Consider the following 18,348-nt stretch of genomic DNA (forward strand, 5'->3'; position numbering starts at 1 on the left):
AGCTCTACACCTTGTTATCTCAGATTCTCCAGCATCTGCAGTTCCTACTATCCATGTGATCTAACCTTGCTAACCCAGACTACTTTGTGGAACCTTGTCAAACATCTTGCTGAAGTCCATACAAACATCTACCGCTCTTCCTTTATCAATCTTCTTTGTTACTTCTCCAAAAAACTCAATCAAGTTAATGAGACATGATTTCCCATGCACAAAGCCATGTTAACTATCCCTAATCAGTCCTTGCCTTTGCAAATACATGTAAATCCTGTCCCTCAGAATCCCCTCCAACAACTTACCCATCACTGACGTTATGCTCACTGGTCTATAGATCTCTGGCTTTTCCTTACCACCTTTCTTAACAAATGGCACCACGTTAGCCAGCCTCCAGTCTTCTGGCACCTCAACCGTGGCTATTGATTATACAAATATCTTGGCAAGGGGCCAACAATTGCTTTCCAACTACCCACAAAGTTTTAGGATACACCAGAACAGGTCCTGGGGATTTATCCACCTTTATGCATTTTAAGATGTCCAGCACCGCCACCTCTGTAATATGTACACTTTTCAAGATACCACTATTTAATTTGCCAAATTCTCTAGCTTCCATATTCTTCTCATTAAATACTGATGCAAAATACTCATTTAATACCTCACCGATCTCCTGCAGTTCCACATATAGACGGCCTTGCTGATCTTTAAGGGGCCTTATTCTCTCCCTAGTTACTCTTTTGCTCTTAATGCATTTATAGAATTCCTATGGATTCTTCTATTTGCCCAAGCTAACTCATGTCCCCTTTTGCCCTCCTGATTTTCCTCTTAAGCATACTCCTACTACCCTCATCATCTTCTAGGGATTCAGTTGATCCCAGCTGTCTTTATCTGCCATGTGCCTCTTCCTTTTTCTTGACCAGAACCTCATGTTCTCTTGTCATCCTGCATTCCCTACACTACCAGCCTTGCCCTCACTCTAACAGGAACGTACTGCTTCTGGACTCTCGTTACCTCCTTTATAAAGGCCTCCCACCTTCCAACCATCCTGCTACCTGCCAATAGTCTCTCCCAAACAACTTTTGAAGGTTCTTGGCTGATAACATCAAAATTGGCCTTACTCCATTTTAGAACTTTAGCTTTTAGAACAAGTCTATCCTTTTCCATCACTATTTAAAAACTAATAGAATTATGATCACAGGCCCCAAAGTGCTCCCCCAACTGACACCCCAGTCACTTGCCCAGCCTTATTTCCCAACAGAAGGGTAAGTTTTGCTCCTTCTCTAGTGGGTACATCCAGATACTGAATCAGAAAATTTTCTTGTATACACTTAAATTCCTCTCCATCCAAGCCCTTAACAATATCACAGTCCCAGTCTATGTTTGGAAAGTTAAAGCCCCCTACCGTTACAACCCTGTCATACTTACACATATCTGAGATCTCCTTACAAATTTGCTTCTCAATTTTCCGCTGACTATTGCGGGGCCTATAGTACAATCCCAATAAGGTGATCATCCCTTTCTTTTTTTCAGTTCCACCCAAATAATTTCACCGGATGTACTCCCAGGAATATCCTCCTCAAGTACAGCCATTATATTATCCCTAACCAAAAACACTGCGCCCCCTCCTCTTTTGCCCCCGTTTCTATCGTTCTTATAGCATCTATACCCCAAACATTAAGCTGGCAGTCCCGCCCTTCCCTGAGCCATGCCTCTGTAATTGCTATGATATCCCAGTCGCATTTCCCAACTATGCCCCAGGTTCATCCGCCTTACCTGTCAGGCCTCTTTGTATTGAAGTAAATGCAGTTTAAATTATCAGTTTTACCTCATTCTCTGCCTGTTCTTGCCTGTCTTGACTATTTGATTTGCTCTTCTCCATTGTATCAGATTTGGACTTATCTCTTTTCTCACTGTCTGCTCGGGACACCCCAGTTTAAAGCCTCCTGAGTAGCACTAGCAAATCTCCTTGCCTATTGGTCCCCTCTCAATTTGGGTGCAACCCTTCTTATGTAGGTCACTTCTACCCCAGAAAAGATTCCAATTATCCAAAAACGTGAATCCCTGCCGTCCTGCACCAGCTCCTCAGCCACACATTCGTCTGCTCTATCCTCCTATTCCTACTCTCTCTAGCACGTGGCAACGGGAGTAAAGCAGATATAACTACCTGTGAGGACCTACTTTTTAACCTCTGATTTTGTATATTCTCTGTACAGAGTCTCGTCCCTTTCTCTTCCTATGTCGTTGGTCCTAACGTGTACACTGACCTCCTACTGGTCACTGTCCCCCTTTGAGAGTATTCTGCGCCCTCTCTGAGACATCCTTGACCCTGACACCATTCTGATGTCAAGTTGTCAGCCACAGAAACATCTATCTGGCCCTGACTAGAGAGTCCCTATCACCATCAACCGCATGACGTACCCCTTATTCCAGTAACTCAGTCTCAGTACCAGTAACCTGGCTGCCAGTGCTACGTTCCCCTAAGAGTCCATGGCATAATTGTTTGAGATGGGCACAGCCGATTTGCTAGTGCTACTTGGGAGGCTTTAAACTGTGGGAGTCCTGCAATACCGGCCTATCTCTCCTACTTTTCTTAGAGGTAACCCATCTGCCTGACTGTATCTGTGGTTTTTCTACCTTCATGAAGCTGCCATCCATCACACCCCCGGTTCCTGTAAGTCCTTGTAACTGCTGCTCCAACCAATCCATGTGATCCGATAGGATTCGTAACCAAACACACTTCCTGCGGACATAATCATCAGGAACATTGAAATTCTCCCTATTCTCCCACATCCGACAGGAAGAGTACATCCACACTACTAAAGGCCAACTCTGCATCTTAACAATCTACGGACCCAGAAAATAGCACTGTCTTACAGCTCTAAAAACACTGTTCTGGGATAACTGAATATCTATGTTTTATATTTTTTTTAAAAAAGATCAAGAGACAGATCTCAGTAAAACATAAAAAACATACCCTCACCCTACTCATTTTTATAGATATAAAAAAACATTAAATTTATAAGTTTTAAAAGTAAAAGCTGCCTCAGGCTCTGATAACCTGACACTCCCAGCTGTGAGTCATTACAATAATCAGGCCCCTCCAAGGCCAGTTGTGAAATTTCACTGTTTGTTTTTCTTGGACAGAACTCTGATTTCTAGAGATACCTGTGCTTTCACAGTCAGTCACCTGTAAAAGTTCACTGCTTGGTGTTTTTTGATGAACTCTAGAGCCATTCTCCAACCTCCCATGTGGTCTATTGTTGTTTTTGACCATTTTTTTAAAGTTCCAAAAACAAAGCAGAAGTTTGTAACAACAGTAATTACTGCTCCAAGAAATTGAGGAATTCAGCTCCAGTACTGAGCCATGTTTCTCTTTGTCCATTTTAGATGTTAAATGTTAACTGTCTCCCTATGAGGTCCCAATCAGTTTAACAAAGAGCGGGCAAAGTTTGAACTGGGTTTTGAACAGTGTTTAAACCTGAAGGATTGTGTCTGCAAAAGGTACAGGACAGATGTTTGATTACTCCCTGGTTATTCTCTCATTATTGACTTATTGAAAGTTCGGAGAATAGAATCTCACTCCTTAGAATTAAATGAATATTTCTTGGAGCCTACTGGAAGATGTTTGCATGTATCTGTTTTGTCAGAAACGATGCAAGATGTAGTCTCATAAGCTGATGATGTTATGGATCATGGATCATGGAGTCAACTTAAGTGCCCTGGCCAGATACATCTCATTTTACCCTTTTAATTTATCCCTTAATTATGCTGTTTTTCTAACTTTGTGTGAGCGTGGTTAGAATCAAGGAAGATTGGGTTTTAATCATAGATATTAATCAGAATACCTTGTGCTTTAACATTGCTTAGCTAAAGCTATTGTATTATTAATAATTTATTAAATCTTTATTTGCGCTGGAAACCTAGGGTCTGACATCAATTTTTCACAAAGTCTAGTTATAAGTCATTGGAGTCAGTTTTGATGGTCATTAAATATTTTAATTTTACTGTGTTACAAATGCCAACGTAGGGAGGCTGATTTGATGTGGCTGTTTATCTGTGTGGTAATACTTGCAGATGTTGGATGGACTTTGACGAGTCAGAAGGTGTATTACTTGCTTTAGAATTCCTAGCCCCTGGCTTGCTTTCGTAGCCACACTATTTATGGTGAGTGTAGTTTAATATCATATTAATGTTCACCCTCAGGATGTTGATATTGCGGGATAAAACAATAGTAATGCCATTGAATGTTAATGTGCGATGGTTAGATTCTGTCTTGCTGGGTATGGCCATTGTTGGACTCTCGTATGCCACAAATGTTACCTACCCAAGCCTGGATATTTTCTGGTCTTGCTGTGTATGGACAGGAACTGCTTCAGTATTTGAAAGAAGAATGATACTGAACTTGTGCTATCATCAGCAAATATCCTCAGTTCACATGTGTGATGAAACAGCTGAAGATGGTTAAGACCAAAAATGTAGGATCAGAAGTAGGCAATTCTGCCCATTGAGTCTGTTTTGACAGTCAATGAGATCATGACTGAACTGTCAACTCCATTTTCCTGCCTTATCCCTGTAACTCTCGATAGCCTGACTGATTAAAAATGTGTCTGTTTCAGCCTTGAATGTACTTAATGACCTAGTTTTGACAGCCCTCTATTCACATACACTTTGAGAGAAAAGATTCCTCCTCATCTCTGCCTTAAAAGGCGACCCCTTATTTCGAAGTTATGTCCTCTGGTCCTAGGCGCTCTCACTAGGGGAACAACCACCGTCCACGCTTGAAGCAAGCCTGCTAATGTACCTTGGATCCCCTGGGCTTATTCTCCAATTGTCTTTAATTCAAGTTGCACTTGGGCAACTGAAATGCACTAACTTTTGTACCTTTACTATGACCCTCCTATTTGAAGTTTCTTTATCTTATACTGACCATCTCTGGGGCCACAGATATAAAACCCTAGGAAATCTGGGTTTGCCCACTTATTTTTACTGTCTCAATTATGCTGCCTTTATCGTCCATATATGGGGTGTCCAAGCATGTAATGACGAATCAATTCCTGCCTCTGATTTGCACCTTTTATTGTGAAATTCACTTTTTGCTTTTTGATTGATTGATTCAGTGTTTGATTTCAAAAAATGTTGAGTCATATATTTCCCTTTCTGCAGCTACTTCAGGTCTTTTCCAAACATCTTTATCATCAGTATATACTTTTATGTAGCTGGCCTGTCCTTTATCCCTGGGAGCCTGGCAGCTTAGAAGTTATTCTTCAATTATTTATTCCTTTTGGCATTGATGTCAGTTTCCAACTTTATTTCCACATTAGACCTCAACATGCTCACATTGGTGTATTTGCTTTGCCAAGTGAACAGAAACTTTTTGCTATTCTTATCTTAAACTTTTGCTATTCTTATCTCTTGTTAAAGTGATGTGTAAATGAAGCTAGGGTGATGTGAGGGGAAAAAAACATTTTTTCTCACAGTGACTAGTTAGGGTATGGAATGTAGAACATGTAGATAGTCTAAGAAATTCTATCATTGACCTCATCTCCAAATGCTTTCTCTATATGACTTTCAACCTTGTAGTTTCCCCTGCCTCCAGACCTACACAGCTTGCTTCTACCTCCTTTCCAAGATTCTCGGACAGGACTGCCTCAGTAGACCCTTTGATTCAGACTGCTCTTGGCCCACTGAACTAGTTTTATTTTTCTAATCTTCACTTCTTTGTTTTTCTCCCATTGTTCACTCTTTTCCCATCTTTATTTGCTAATTTACCCATGTGGTCAGCAATTGCGTAGCTTCCTGTTTCCTGCAGCAAAAAGTCTCCTTTGTAAAGGCATCTGATCTTTCTACCGTGTCCATTTCTCCAACTGTGTGCTCCAGTCATTCCATCTACCAGTAATCGTCCCTGCATGGCTGAACTTGCCCTTACATTGAACAATCTTCTCTTTACCTTCATTTTATTTGCTGTGAGAACCCATTTGGGTCCTAGCTTTGTTTGTCTTTTGTTTTGGAAGATGTGTGGAATGTTTTTGTTTCAGTCAGATCCCTCCACACATTTCTTTTGCCTTTAAAAATCCAGAGCAGTTTCCGTTTCTTTGGAAAATGTAAACAAAATTGCTTTCAATTTACATTCTACCCTTCCATAGATCTAACCTTCATATGGTCCAGCTCTAAATCTTTCTACCCTTCCTTTTGTTTTGCCATCTTCAAGTTATCCAAAATTTTCTATATATGTCCACCGATCCCTTGACAACTGCCTTTCCTTGATTTCTCTACTTGACCCATTACCATGCTCTTTTACCTTGAACCTTCATCCTTTTGCTATTTCATCATTTCTGCCCTCTTCCCTGTCACGGAACTTCGTTTTTGTTCATTCCTCCTCTCCCTATACCCTTGACTCTGAATTTGCTAAAAACTTGTTACATCTTTAAACATTTCCAATTCTGATGAAAAGTCATCGCCTGAAATATTAATGCTGTTTCTCTCTTCACAGAATCTATAAATACTCTTCAAATAGCATTTTATGTTTTTATTTTGGGTTTCCAGTGTCTATAATATTTTGCTTTTGTCTCTTCAAGGACTACTGGGTAAGCTGTGTGTAGGCTAGGTTATTTCAAATGCAGAAACCAGTATCTGCTAGAATACATGGCTAGATATACCAGCTCAAACTAATTTCTGTTGCCTATAATAGTTATGTTAACTATTTCTAAAGCCAATGTGCATTACATTTTATCACAATCACAAAATATTTTCTACACTGCTATTTGGAAATGCACCTTTGATAATAAAGAATGCATTGTCAAAATAATTTTGCCAGGCCATTAATGAACTCTGTAGTTTGTATCACTTAATTCCAATTAGACTGTGCTTTGAATCTAACTTTAAATGAACCGCAATATATTTTGGTTATTTTGTATATGATGTATTGTAGGATATGTCACAAATTTCGCATGTGGCTCTGCTACCTTACTGACTTGAGGCTTAGAAAATAATTATGGAATAAATAGTTTCAGATTCTACTCTTAATCATGTATCCTTGATATCTGCACATTGCTCATTGTTTTTAACAAAAATAATTTTTTTAATTTGAGCCTCTGGAAATTGTTTGTACTGTCAGTTGTGAATTGTGCTATCTTCAGCAGTGACAGGAGCTTGTACTTGTACCTTAAGAGATGAAGTGGTATTCCACAGTCCCATTTGCTCTATATATCAAATTTCACTGTTGAATTAGGTGACATTTTTCAATCATTATTGTTTAAACATCTTGTATTAATTATTTGGCAAATTTAATGTGATATGGAATGTTCATTTCTTTACTCTCTAGATGACAAGAAATGTATGGTTGCAAATGTGGAAAAGCAGATGGAAGAAGCTCGGGAACTGGTAAGAAACTGCATCTGATATTTTGAACTACTGTATGTTTTATTTGTTTTAATTCATTGTGAAGGATTGCTATTTGAATTTGAATCCAGAGAGTGAAGCATGTCAAATAGTTTCAGGAAAATAGAGCTATTAAAACTATAAGTTACTAAAATTAGAACATTTAAATTGCAGCATTTCCATATAATTTGTTTGAATGTTAATGCAAACCGTCAGTTTCAGTTCAGTGTTGGTGAGCTAAATTTTATTGGGCTATTTTTGGTGCTAAAAATTAGCATCGTATGGTTTATTGATATGTTTCATTCCCTTGTGTACTGTCCCATCAACTTATCTTTGAAATAGCTCTGTATTTGTCAGGAATTTCTGGCTGTTAACTAGGATAAAAAAGACATGTTTCTACAGCCTAATCTTCCTTTTCGTTAGAGAACAAAATGATTGGAAACAGATAGCTTCATTTGCTATCATATCCATGCAACGTTTCTTTCAAAACGCAGAGATTAAAATGATTAGGGGTTTTGTTCTTGGTATGCATGATCACAGGATTATATAAGTAAAAAGACTTTCATTTGACACACGTTAAAATGCTGTGAGATTTACTTATATCAGAATGCCAGATTGTAACATTTTATAATCATGATCACACAGTCCTCTTACTTTGTAGTTCTTTGTGCAAAGGAATTCAATTGCCCAATCATTTCAATTGAACAGAGTTGGGACTCAATGCTTTAAAATACTAAAATTACTGGTAGAAGGTACTTTGATTTGAGGAACTTTGAATTAAAATAGACTTACAATGATTCCATTAGAACAATTGTGGAGTGTTTTTCTCAAACTATAGTACATGGTTGGTCATTTTTCACTTTGCTGGGATCTACGAAAAATGAAACTGACTGATCATTGTGGTTGGCGATTATAGTTGTCCTGGAAATAAAATTGTTACCCCTCAGGAATGTTTGTTTGAAAGTGATCACACATGAATTCGTATCTTATTATTTTTAATTTTGGATATAGCTTGAACAAATGGACCTTGAGATTCGGGAGATACCGCTTCAGAGCCGTGGCCTTTTCAGCACCCGAATGAAAAGCTATAAACAGGAATTGGAAAAGCTAGATAAGGATTTTGTAAGTTCGTTTCATTTATACTTTTTATAGAGAAAAGATCTGCACACACACAATATATGTTTCCTTTAAGAAATAGGTGAAGTTTTTTGATATTTTGTATTTCCTTAATTTCATGTCTGAGAATTTTTGATATTTTCAAATTTTGCATGTTGCTAATCTGTCAAAAACCCCTCTCATTGTAATTGTACTGTTCAGTAAATTGAAATAGTAGTATTTTGCTGCATTTAACATTTCCTGAAAGACACTTTTGAACCTCTCATGATGGTTATGTGAGTAAAAAATCTGCTGGCGTGGTCCTAAATCATACAGATTAAGAAAGTCACAGGTTCAGCTTTTGGTTTGCATTGAATTTAATGATCATGCTTTGCTGTGAGTGGAAGTTGAGGCTAAAGAACCAGAATTTGATGAGAATTTTCTTATTCAGTGACTTATGATATACACTTCACTAATGGAAACGCTGGTGGAAACAGCATCAGTAATAAACTTCAAATGGCAATTGGATGTAGAATTGAAAAGGAGATGAGTGCAGGGTTATGGGGACAGATCGGGGAACTGAGATTAGTTGGATAACACAAGTGAAGCTTAGTGTTATTGTACTGCAAGATTCTGTGCTTAAACCTTATTCTCAAGATGGGAGGGGGACAAGCAACTAGTATTTCTGCTCCTGATTTCTATTTCATCATTTCTGCAAAAGTGGGGTAAGAACAAGAATAGGCTTAACAATCACGTCCCCTACAATGTAGCCGCTTGCCACTCCACAGCATTTGAACTTGTACATGAAAGATTACCACTTGGGTGAGATACTGATGGTCTAATTGAATCAAACCTCAAGATACCAAGTCAGTATTTTCAAGAGAGAAAAGAAAATAGGGAAATAGATAATCAGAATTTGAGTAAAATCACTGTACAACACTCACTATAAAGCCATTATAAATGGGAAGACATTTATGCTTTGCTCAGAAAGTAAGTCTTTAGATCATAATAGCAATAGAAGTGAAAATGTAATGAAATTTTTTTTAAACCAGACACACTATAACAGAATCCATTTGCTGTGTTGGATTAGCAGAATTAATGAATTGGAAATGGCCATTTTATTAACTCTGCATGATTTTCATTGCTTGAATAATTCTCTTGAATTGTATTGTATTTTATGTTTCATCTGCCCATTATGTAAAGTTGGCATTGACTCCTCCTTTGAATAGTATATAGTTACTTTTGATATCAAACAGCAGTATCTCCAGAATTATTTGCATAAATATCTTACCCAACATTCTTTTGTTAATTGTACATTTAATTCTGTGCAGTGATATGCAATTGTGGGCATTAATTGGGCATTCACTTGTACTCCTATATCTAGGACCAGATTGAAAATGTGGTTGTTGGCTTGTGTGTGCATGTGTTTGTGATGTGAATTTCAGTAAATAAAAGCTTAGAAAATTGCCTGTAGTTCTGTCCTTCGTTGCCTCACTTTCTTGAATATAATACATAGAGGATAGTTTCTTTCAGATGAAAGATAGAAATTAAGATAAAAACAGACATAAATTTAAAATCTCAGCAGCTGTGGCAGAGAATCCAGAATTCAAATATAAATGATTGGGGGATGATTACTCTCCAATGTTTTCTGAATCTGAACCATTTGAATGGCGGAAGAATGAAGTGGACATGTGGATTTGGGTTAAGACCCTACCAGATAAAAAGCAAAATATGGCCATGCCGAGTTGTTTCATGCAAGAAGTAAATTATTTTGTGAAATGGATGATTGTCATTTGCATAGTGACAAAGCAATGAATATGCCAGTGGAGCTCAAGGATGAAATCTAAAAGAAAGATGATGTGTTCAGTATACATGAAACGTGATCAAATTTGATTTCATGCAAGAATACCATGGATTCAGATTATATAAATGTTAAGCAAATTCAATTTTGGGATTTCTGGCTTGGTATGAGTATTTAAATTACTTAATTGTTGTAAATTATCTCATGCAAAGACAAATGGTTCTAGGTGGTGCTTAGTTCTCAGAAGGATATGCTGTTGGATCAGCTGCCTTCTGCCTTTAAAACTTTCCTAGGAAGCAGTAATTTTTGACGTTGAATAAATGAGGTAGTCCATGGTGGCCCAAAGAATTGTAAGTTGCATAAGTGCCAGATTTTAAAATTGTCGAGATACCAGATGCAGATGCCAACACAAATCATTAAAGCTGGGCAGAATGACATTGAAAGAAGTACTTACAAATCTGACTATCCCAATATAAATTGGGACAATAATGAATGAATCTCAGAAATGTCTGAAGAACAATTAATAGTGTTTTATGTGTGACTTCAAATATCACGATGAACTGACCAAAGTGAAGAGGCATGGACCTTGACATGGACATGAAGAAAATTGAGGAAAAGGTTGAAGACAATAAATATAAACAAGTTGTATGATTACACAGAACTTTAGTTTCATGATATCAACTAATCAATAACAGCCCCCTTTAAATGTACAGTCCTAGATGCAGCTGTGCTTCAACCATATGTGGGTTAGATTGGTTAAAATGCTGCTTTTTTTTTAAAATCAACATGTTAGGAGATGGTATTACATGCCTCTGGAGCAGGTGGGTCTCTTGGCCCAGAAGTAGGACCACTACACTGTGTCAGGGTAGTCCCCTAAATGCTACCTTGACTTAACAAGTAGAGAGGATCAACACAGAATTAAAGAATACCAAAGGACTATTGCCTTTAACTTTGGTAGTGGCAACACATTGACTTCATTTAAAAACACTGTAATTCGATGTAAAGTAGCTGGAGTAAATCATTTTTATGACTACTGATTTTTTTTTGTCTCTCCTAAGACACTGATCAGGTTAAGTAAAGCTACAACAAAAGTGCAAACAAAGCTCGATTGGACATGTGACAAAATAATTGTTTTTGGAAAGTCGATTGATCTGCAGCTTACCCAGTCAGGACACCTCTAATTCAGAGGATTGTGGATACTCCATCGTTGTTAAAGCTGGGATGGTTTTTGATTTCTTAGGAATTGAGTGATATGGAGATTGGGCGCATCTCTAGTTGAAGTCCAAGATCAGCTATGATTTATCAAATGACAGTCTCCAAAGACATTCTCTTCTATTCCTGTTTAATCTCTCCTGCATTCACTTCTCTTGATTTAATGTTTCCCTTACCAAAACCTGATACTTCTCATACACAAACAGCAACTGCTAGGGAAACTCAGCTAGTCTCTCAGCATCTGTGGAGAGAAAGCAGAGTTAATATTTCTGATCCAGTGACCTTATTCAGAACTGATAGTAGCTAGGGGGTGGTGGGTAGCAGTGACTGGATAGGTAGAGGTGGAGCCCAGAGAGAGAACAACAGTTAGACAGACAAAGGGATGGATGATAATGTGCCAGGAAGAAAGAAAAGTTGATAATGGGAACCATAAGTAGGTGAACATGTGTTGGCTGTGGTTGTAGACTTGTTTGCTGAGCCAGTGTGTTTGATTGCAGACGTTTCGTCACCCTGCTAGGTAACATCAGTGTGCCTCCGGTGAAGCGTTGGTGTTCTGTCCCGCTTATTATTTATATGCCTTGGTTTGCTGGGATGGTTGGCATTACTTCCATTTCTGTTTTTCAGTGGTTTGTATGTTGGGTCCTGTGATTGTTGGTGGAGTTCCAGTTGGAATGCCAGGTATCCAGGAATTCTCTGGCATGTCTCTGTTTGGGTTGTGCTATTATGGATGTGTTGTCCCAGTCGAATTTGTGTCCTTCTTTGTCCATGTGTATTGAGACCAGTGAGAATTAGTTGTGTCTCTTGGTGACTAGTTGGTGTTCGTGTATCCTTATTGCCAGTTTTCTTCCAGTTTGACCTATGTAATGTTTCTCACAATTCTTGCATGGTATTTTGTATATTATGTTAGTTTTATTGGTTGTGGGTATGGGATCTTTTACATTCGTAAGTAGCTGTCGCAGGATGATTTTTGGTTTGTGGGATACCCTGATACCTAGTGGTCTGAGTAGTCTCGTGGTCATTTCTGATATGTCTCTGATGTACGGTAGGGTGACTAGTGTGTCAGGCCGTGTTGTATCATCTTGTTGTGGTCTGTCACAGAGGTAACAGCAGATTTTGCTTTTTGGGTATCCATTCCTTTTAAAAACTCCGTACAAGTGCTCCTGTTCTGCTTTGCGCAATTCTGGATTGCTGCAGTGTGTTGTGGCCCGTTGAATAATGTCCTGAAGCAGCTCCGTTTACGGGTGTTGGGGTCGTTGCTAGAGTAATTAAGTATCTGGTCCGTATATGTGGTCTTTTTGTATACGCTAGACTGGAGTTGCCCGTTGTTCTTACATTCTACCATTATGTTTAGGAAGGGTAGTCAGTTATTGTTCTCTTCCTCTTGTATGAATTTTATTCTGGTGAGGATGTTGTTTTTGTGTTGGTGGTTTTCTTCTAGTCTTGTGAGTTTGATAATCATGAAGGTATCATCTACATAGCAGACCCAGAGTTTGGGTTGTATAGTGGGGAGCACTGTCCATTCTAAACTTTGCATTACCGCTTTTGTAATCAGTCCTGATATTGGGGATCCCATTGGTATTCCATAAGACCATAAGACATAGGAGCAGAAATTAGGCCATTTGGCCCATCGAGTCTGCTCCGCCATTCAATCATGGTTGATAAGTTCCTCACCTCCATTCTCCGGCTTTCTCCCTGCAATGACCTGGCCTCCACAGCCTTCTGTGGCTGTGAATTCCATAGATTCACCACTCTCTGCCTGAAGAAGTTTCTCCTTATCTCCATTCTAAAAGGTCTTCCTTTTACCCTGAGGCTGTGCCCTCTGGTCCTAGTCTCTCCTACCAATGGAAGTATCTTCCCAATATCCACTCTGTCCAGGCCATTCAGTATTCTGTAAGTTTCAATTAGATTCCCCCCTCCTCCTTGTAAACTCCAATGAGTATAGTCCCAGAGCCCTCAAACGTTCCTCATACGTTAAGCTTCTCATTTCTGGGACCATTCTCGTGAACCTCGTCTGAACCCGGTCCAGGCCCAGTACATCCTTCCTGAGATATGGGGCCCAAAACTGCACACAATACTCCAAATGTGGCCTGACCAGAGCCTTATAAACCCTCTGGAGTACATCCCTGTTTTTATATTCAAGTCCTCTCAAAATAAATGCCAACATTGCATTTGCCTTTCTAACTACTGACTCAACCTGCAAGTTTACCTTGATAGAATCCTGGACTAGAACTCCCAAGTCTCTTTGCACCACAGACTTCTGAGTTTTCTCCCCATTTAGAAAATAGTCCATGCTTTTATTCTCCTTACCAAAGTGCATGACCTCACACTTTCCCACATTGTACTCCATCTGCCACTTCTTTGCTCACTCTCCTAACCTGTCCAAATCCTTCTGCAGCCTCCCCGCCTCCTCAATACTACCTGTTCCTCCACCTATCTTTGTATCATTTGCAAACTTAGCCAGAATGCCCACAGTTCCTTCATCTAGATCATGAATGTATAAAGTGAAAAGTTGTGGTCCCAACACTGACCCTTGCGGAACACCACTTGTCACCGGCTGCCAGCCTGAGAAGGACCCTTTTATTCTGTTGATTTGTTTGAATACACGGTCATTGAAGGTGAAGTGGGTTGTGAGGCACAGATCCAGCAGTTTCAGGGTGCGGTGCTTGTTGATGCTGTTGGTGTCTTGGGGTGCCTGCCTTCCTGATTTGTTCAACAGTGTGGCAATTGTCTCTTTGGCTAGGTCAAAGTTTATGGTTTAAATAGTGCTGTTACGTTGAAGGATGTCATTATCTCGTCCTCTTCTATCCTGGTGTCCTTGATGATGTTGAGGAATTCTTGGGAAGAGTGGATGAAGTGGGTAGAGTTGTCAGCTAAGTTTTTTTCAGTTTCCGTTGTAGTTCTTTGGCAAGTCTATATGTTGGCGTACCTGGTAGTGAGACAATGGGGTTGAGGGGCCCCCTGGCTTGTGTACCTTGGGGAATCAATAGAAGTGGGGTGTGTTGGATCCCTGTGGCTCTTGATTTTTTCGTAGTCTATCTTGTTGATGTCTCCTGAGTTGTGTAATTTCTTCAGAGTTATTTTGATCCTGTTCTCTAACTGTGGCGTTGGGTCGATCGCCATCTGTTTAGTCGGTGTCGGTATCCGCTAGTAGTGCGTTAGCTTTCTTGATTGCATTGGGCTCTATTGAAGATTACAGTCATGCATCCTTTGTCCCATGGTCAGATTACAATGTTTCTGTCTTTCTTGAGTCTTTCCAGGGCTTTCTTCTCTCCTGTGTTGAATGTGTTCCACTTACCTTTTCTGCTCAAGTATTGGGACTATTGCCTGCCTGAAAGTATGCTGTATTTCCTCTGTGAGTCCATTGTTTTTTTGAGTTGATTCCAGTGCAGTCTGCAACCTCATCCACAACTCGAGCTACATGTTTTGGCTGTGCTGAAAGCAGCCATAACCTTGACCAATCCTGGGTTATGGGGTTGGGTAAAGGACAGAGAAGAAGTTGTTCATGATTCTAAAATCATTGGACTTTACATTGATTCTTGAAAGCTGTTGTGGTTGGTTTGATCATCGAGCGGGTTCGTTGTTCTGCAGACATTTCATTACCCTGCTGGGTAACATCATCATCAGCAGCCTCCGATGAAGCGCCGTTGTGTTTTCCTGCCTGGTTTTAAAACTCTGGAGTCCATTGAGCTGGATTAACTCACTTCTGGTTTTCCTTCATAGTGGAGTGTATATGGGTCAAGTTCTATGTGTTTGTTAATGGCTTTCTTCGTGGAGTACCAGGCTTCTAAGAATTCCCGTGCCTGTCTCTGCTTTGCTTGTCCCAGGATTTTGGTGTTGTCCCAGTTGAATTGGTGGTTCTCCTTAACCATATGGATAGAGATGATTGAAGCAGGAACTGCAGATGCTGGAGAATCTGAGACAACAAGGTGCAGAGCTGGATGAACACAGCAGGCCAAGCAGCATCATAGGAGCAGAAAGGCTGACGTTTCGGGCCTAGACCCTTCATCAGAAATGTCTTTTTGTAACATAGTCTTCCTACCAGGCACTCCATCACACAGATTAGCCGAGGAACTACAAAGGAGACTCAGCTACCTGGTCAACAAATCACCCGACTCAATCCACTCAGCCCAAGAATTCCTCAATTCCATCAAAGACACAAGGATAGATGGCGAGGAGGCTGTGATATCGTTTGATGTCACTGCCCTATTCTCATCAATAGACATACCACTAGCAAGGGAAACAATGCAGCACTATTAGAACAAGAGCAAGACCCCAGTGAAACCATCTCCACAGACAACATGCTACTGGACCTATGCCTCACCACCCACTTCACTTTCAACGGCCAAACATACGAACAGATCAACGGGACACCCATGGGATCATCTATTTACTGACTTATAGCCGAAGCAGTGATGCAAAGACTGGAAAGGACGGCCCTTCCGCTAATCCAACCGAAACTATGGATACGCTACGTGGACGACACCTTTGTCATCATTAAACGGACCAAACTAGAAGGAGACACACAAACTAATAAACAACACCCTCACTGGAATAAAATTCACCAGAAAGGAGGAGAAGAACAACCAGCTCCCATTCCTGGACATCACAGTAGAGCACAAGACAAATGGGGAACTCCAGACGAAAGTACACAGAAAAGCCACACACACTGACCAGGTACTGAACTTCAACAGTAACCATCCTAACACACAAACGAAGCTGTGTGCGAACACGATTTAAATGGGCAACAACACACTGCAGCAGCACAGAACTACGCCGAGAAGAAGAATACCTCTTCCAGGTTTTCAAAGATAGTGGATATCCAAAAAACTGGGTCAGAAGATGCCTACACGAACAACACCAGGAAGATACTACACGCCCCGACCCGACACACTCATTATGCTACCTTACATCAGGAACACATCGGAACTAACCACAAGGTTCCTACAACCGCTGGGCATCAGAGTGGCACACAAACCCACATCAACCCTACGACAACTGCTCACCTGAACCAAAGACCCACTTCCCACTATGGAAAGGACCAACGTCATCTATAAGATTCCCTGCAGAGACTGTGACAAACACTACATTGGACAAACAGGAAGGAAGCTAACAACAAGGGTACACAAACACCAACTGGCTACAAAAAACATGACCGATACTCACTCTATCCACATGGATAAGGAGAACCACCAATTCGACTGGGACAGCACCAAAATCCTGGACAAGCAAGGCCGAGACAGGCATGGGAATTCCTAGAAGCCTGGTACTCCATGAAGAAAGCCATCAACAAACACATAGAACTCAATCCTATATACACTCCACTATGAAGGAAAACTGGAAGTGAGGTAATCCAGCTCAACGGACTCCAGAGTTTTAAAAACCAGGCAGGAAAACACAACGGTGCTTCATCGGCGGCTGTACTGATGATGTTACCCAGCAGGGTAATGAAATGTCTGCGGAACAACGAACCAGCTCAGCGAGCTAACCAACCACAACACCCACAACCCGAGCTGCACACCTACTCCAAAATCTTGAAGGCTTCATGGCTCCCAAATGAAGAAATGAGATGCTGTTTTTGCAGTTTGCGCTGATTCTAGCTGGAGCACTGCAGTAGGCCTGAGACACTACCATGCTCCCTGGCCAATATTTGTATGCTGAAATGGCTGACAACTGGAAGCTCGGGATCACTTTTGTTGACAGATGTAGATGTTCCGCAAAGCGGTCACCCAGTCTGCATTTGTCTCTTAAGACTACATCTTAAGCACCAAATACAGTGGACTAGATTGAGTGAAGTGCAGGTAAATGCTGCTTTACCTGAAAGGTGGGTGTGGAACCTTTAGATAGTGAGGAAGGAGAAAGTAATTGGGCTTCTGTGATTGCATGGGAAGGTGCTGTGGCCGCATTTGAGAGTGGAGGAGGAGTGGATCAGGGTGTCCCGGAGGAAACAGTCCCTGCAAAATTCTGAAAAGGGAGCAGAGGAGAATGTGTCTGGTTTTGGCATCCTGCTGGAGGTAGCAGAAATGGTGGCTTAGTATCCTTTGGATGGGAATGCTCGTAGGGTGGAAAGTGAGGACCACCCCCAGTCACCCACTGTCTTCAGCACGTAACTACCATTTCCTAGCTGCTGTCAGTTCTGAAGAAGGATCACTGGACTCAAAACATTAACTCTGTTTGTTCTCCATAGATGCTGCCAGATCTGCTGAATTTTTCTGGCAATTTCTGTTTGTGTTCCAGTTTTACAGCATCTGCAAGTCTTTGTTTTATTCTAATATTTCTCAAGAACATGTTTAGCAAGTTTTCATGGTTTCAGGTGAGAAGGATCAGAGAGAACAAAAGTTAGGTTACACATAAAATTTGCTTACCCTATTTATTAAGGATCAAAAATTCTACAAACTTATACATGTGTAGATGATATGTATACAAGGCTATTAGAAGAGGTGTGAAATCAGTAAGAAATATCAAAGGTGTTGCCATGTGCTCTTGTAAGCCTTCCATTGGCTAATAAGTTTAACCAGGTAGTTGTCATGGATTTAAAGGTGTGAGATGAAAACAAAAATATTTTCATCGTATGTTTTACAGAACTGCCAACAAGTCTTCCAGTTTTACTGAAAATAAAAGATATGTTGTTGAAGCTTGTCTTATTGCATTCATCAGGACAATTAGCAAGAATTACCGAAGTAAAGAGCAAACAACATTCATATTGTATGAGTGGAGAGTTGAAGAGTGCTGATTCGTTAGCAAGTGGACTCTGGTAGAGGTGTTGCCATGAAGAATGCACAAATTAATTATGACCAGCAGGTAAATGCTAAGCTTTGTTTTAAACAAAGCAGATTGTTTCTGATTGGTCAAGGCATTGCTCTGAGAAATGAACC

General features: G+C 40.2%; 1 protein-coding gene across 3 annotated transcripts in view; it reads left to right on the forward strand.

Moving 5' to 3' along the window:
* The window catches only part of vti1a (vesicle transport through interaction with t-SNAREs 1A), a 308,155-nt gene that overhangs the window by 7,867 nt on the left and 281,940 nt on the right, over positions 1-18,348 (forward strand). For all 3 annotated transcript variants that reach the window (XM_048608726.1, XM_048608727.1, XM_048608728.1), the window contains exons 2-3: positions 7,313-7,371; positions 8,380-8,490. In XM_048608726.1, the coding sequence (XP_048464683.1) occupies positions 7,313-7,371; positions 8,380-8,490 (170 nt within the window). The remainder of the gene's footprint in view (positions 1-7,312; positions 7,372-8,379; positions 8,491-18,348) is intronic.

Source organism: Rhincodon typus, chromosome 20, assembly GCF_021869965.1.
Source record: "Rhincodon typus isolate 14 chromosome 20, sRhiTyp1.1, whole genome shotgun sequence".
Taxonomy (NCBI): Eukaryota; Metazoa; Chordata; class Chondrichthyes; order Orectolobiformes; family Rhincodontidae; genus Rhincodon; species Rhincodon typus.